The 3,736-nt window shown below is 41.2% G+C and overlaps 1 protein-coding gene across 1 annotated transcript in view; it reads right to left on the reverse strand.

Moving 5' to 3' along the window:
* Positions 1-3,736, reverse strand: part of TEX14 (testis expressed 14, intercellular bridge forming factor) — an 86,291-nt gene that overhangs the window by 15,688 nt on the left and 66,867 nt on the right. Inside the window, exons 22-23 of the mRNA XM_017539799.1 lie at positions 1,854-1,916; positions 421-548 (exon numbers count right to left, since the gene is read on the reverse strand). Of these exons, the coding sequence (XP_017395288.1) occupies positions 421-548; positions 1,854-1,916 (191 nt within the window). The remainder of the gene's footprint in view (positions 1-420; positions 549-1,853; positions 1,917-3,736) is intronic.

Genomic DNA, 3,736 nt, shown 5'->3' on the forward strand with positions numbered 1-3,736 from the left:
AAAAAAAAAAAAAAAAAAAAAAACCCACAAATATACTGGAAATAAGGCCACTAAAGAGAGGATATTTGATGCTGGTTGCACATGGTTGCAGGACCTAAGAACTATATAAAGTTCAAGCACAAGGTACTGTTTTAAGTTGCAAACCCTACAAAATTCAATGCTTTTGCACAAAATTCAGTAACACTTAGAGGAGACCTAGCATTTGCATGGCTTTACCACTGCAGTTCTAAGTAAAACCTACGAATGGTTGCCCAATAATCACCATCACCCTGCCACCTGGCCTCTCATGGGATTACCCAGCTTTGGCACCATGGAAAAACCTTTGCACTGTGACAACACAGCCACCAGCTCTGATCTCATGGCTTGGTTTCCCAGAGCCAAGGGGCTGGGGCAGTAAGTTCTTCTCTTCCCTGTGATTACCTGGGCTGAGTGGAGTGCTGACACTGGTAGGTGCATGGTTTCTTTTGGGTGTTTTGCATGAAGCTTCCTTAAAAGAGCTGTCTGGTTCACAGGAGATACTAGACAGGTCTTGAATATCTGTCAATGATCTAAAGAATTAAGAGCACACAGTAATGATGAGAAGATGGTTAGAAAAATCAAACAATATATTCCTGAGAGATACTTTTTAAGTATACTCTTAACAAAATTTTTAATGTGTCAATAGGCCAGAATTAGACAATATTTTAGAATATCTTATACATCTTAAAGAGAATATTAGCCAGGTGCAGTGGCTCACACCTGTAATCCAAGTAATTTGGGAGGCCGAGGTGGGCGGATCACGAGGTCAGGAGTTCGAGATCAGCCTGACCAACACAATGCAACCCCGTCTTTACTAAAAATACAAAATAAATTAGCCGGGTATGGTGGCACATGCCTGTAATCAATCCCAGCTACTCAGGAGGCTGAGTCAGGAGAATCGCTTGAACCCAGCAAGTGGCGGAGGTTGCAGAGAGCCAAGATCATGCCACTGTGCTCCAGTCTGGGTGACAGAGCAAGACTCCATCTCAAAAAAAAAAAAAAAAAAAAAAAAAAAAAAAAAAAAAAAAAAAAAAAAAAAAAAAAAAAAAAAAAAAAAAATAACAAACAAACAAAAAAAGATAAATAAAAAGAACGAAAAAATGAAAAAAAGAACATATCTAAAAGATATTGTAACTTTATTTTTATACATATTTTTTATTATCATAGAGACTTTTCTTTCTTTTTTTTTTTTTGAGATGGACTTTTGCTCTTGTTGCCCAGGCTGGAATGCAATGGTGTGATCTCAGCTTACCACAACCTTCACCTCCCAGGTTCATGCAATTCTCCTGCTTCATCCTCCTGAGTAAGCTGGGACTACAGGTACGTGCCACCATACCCAGCTAATTTTAGTATTTTTAGCAGAGATGGGGTTTCACCATGTTGGCCAGGCTGGTCTTGAACTCCTGACCTCAGGTGATCCACCCGCCTCAGCTTCCCAAAGTGCTGGGATTACAGGCATGAGCCACCACGTCCAGCGCCATAGAGTTTCTTTGCCAGATACTGTAACTTTAAACGTATCTCAGCAGCTAAAAATAAACTATTTCCATAGATGAAATATAGAATATTTCCAGGATATTTTGTGGAAAACAGGTTTAATCTACCTTAAGTGTAAACTTACATTATTATTATCATCATCACTACATTTCCTTGAGTGTAAGCTGCTATTAGTTATAAATCATATCACTAATTTGATAACTTTTTGGTGAAAGAAGCATCATGCTCACATTAAATCTACGCATAAAAATTGAAAGATTCTTACAAACAAGAATATACCAGTCCCCCAAAATAAAGACTTTACACAAGCATCCCTAGGCAACTCTCTTTGGTGACCATACATGTCTTTCTCTTTCAGTTCCTTTGGTGACTCCTTCAATGTCTCTTCTTGTTCATCTTCAGTACTGTGAGGAAGAAAGAAAACTACATGAATCCCCTCTGTGAGCAAAGTACACTAACTTGGTACAAGGAACCTGTTGATCAGCCCAGGTTGAGAAGCAGTAGAAAAAGCTCAGGAATAGAAAGTGTGAGTTCTGGCAGGGAGCAGTGGCTCACACCTGTAATCCCAGCACTTCCAGAGGCCGAGGCAGGTGGATAATTTATGGTCAGGAGTTTAAGACCAACCTGACCAACATCGTGAAACCCTGTCTCTACTAAAAATACAAAATTAGCTGGGCCAGGTGGTGTCCACCTGTAATCTCAGCTATTTGGGAGGCTCAGGCAGCAGAATCACTTGTACCTGGGAGGCAAAGGTTGCAATGAGCCAAGATTGTGCCGTTGTACTCCAGCCTGGGCAACAAGAGCGAAACTCCGTCTCCAAAAAAAAAAAGGTGTGAGTTCTGGTTCTGGCTGTACTACTAGCTGGAAGTTCTCTGGCTTGTCTGGGCCTCAATTTTCTCTCCAGAGACTGAATAAATACTCTCTAAGGGTCAGTTCTGAAATTAGTTAAAGACTCTATATGACCATGAGCAAGTTCCTGACAAAATCAACAGAGCACAGGAACTTTGCTAGGACATAAGATACTGGGGCAAAGGGGCACTGCCATGAGGCCTCAGCAACCGTGAGAAGCTTCCAGGCACACAGTGTTCTGGGAGAGGCCAGAAAGGCTTGTACCAAAAAATGGCCAGAAAAGAATACTGAAGACAAACTTTGACCCATTTCTACTTTAACCAATATTTAAGGTTCAATTTCTGTACTCACTGAACATTAACTATAAGGCAGATCCCATGCGAAATTCTTCCATATGTTTTCACATTTTTAATCCTTACAAAAATCCTGTGAGTCCAACAATATAAATGAAATAGTATGCCTTTGGGGTTGAGTTGTGACTTTATTAATTCTGTTTCCAAAAAATGTTTGTGTCTCCTTCTAAGCACAGGTGGAATAGCACTTTTTGGCCCTCTTAATTTACATAAATGACAACAGGACTTGTTTTAACCAATAAAATATGAGTAAAAGTGATGAGTCACTTCTGGGCAGAAACAGCCAGTGCACACCTTACCATGTTCCATTTTTCCTGCCTTCGTGATCAAGGAAGCTCAAAAATGGAGCCTCCCTCATCCTGAGTCTGATAGAAAGTAATACAGCACAGAACATTCCTGGCTAACCCATGAGCCATGGACATGAACTTTTGTTATTTTAAACCACTAAAATTTGGGAATTGTTTACTATATATAGCATAATCTAATCTATCCTAACTAGCTGTGTGACTGTTAGATATAGTGAACTCCAAGTTCCTCTTCAAAGAAATCAGTATGTCAGTATGTTCAGCTGTCTTATTCTTTAATTCTCCATTGTAAAGTTTAACTTCCTTGTAGTTTCAGTAAACAAACTTTTCCACCAGTTCTAACCAGTAGTTCACATCTGTTCCCCCAGTCCCCTGCTCTGTCCTGAGTCCTCCCAGTCACCTGCTTCAGTTACATGCCCTGGTCACCGGCTCTGACCTGTCCTATAACCATCCTTCCCACCAAACTACCCACTCCACCACTCTGGCTCGTACCCCAGCTCTCTTTAAAATAGCCAATCAGAATTAGCTTAGGCTGTGCGGTCTAACTCTAGCTACCAGGGGAACAACACAGCAGTAGGGGCTACCTGCATCAGGAATAAGAACCCCTTGGCTGGGCGCGGTGGCTCAAGCCTGTAATCCCAGCACTTTGGGAGGCCGAGGTGGGTGGATCACGAGGTCAAGAGATCGAGACCATCCTGGTCAACATGGTGAAACCCC

Source organism: Cebus imitator, unplaced genomic scaffold, assembly GCF_001604975.1.
Source record: "Cebus imitator isolate Cc_AM_T3 unplaced genomic scaffold, Cebus_imitator-1.0 Scaffold121, whole genome shotgun sequence".
NCBI classification, from domain to species: Eukaryota; Metazoa; Chordata; class Mammalia; order Primates; family Cebidae; genus Cebus; species Cebus imitator.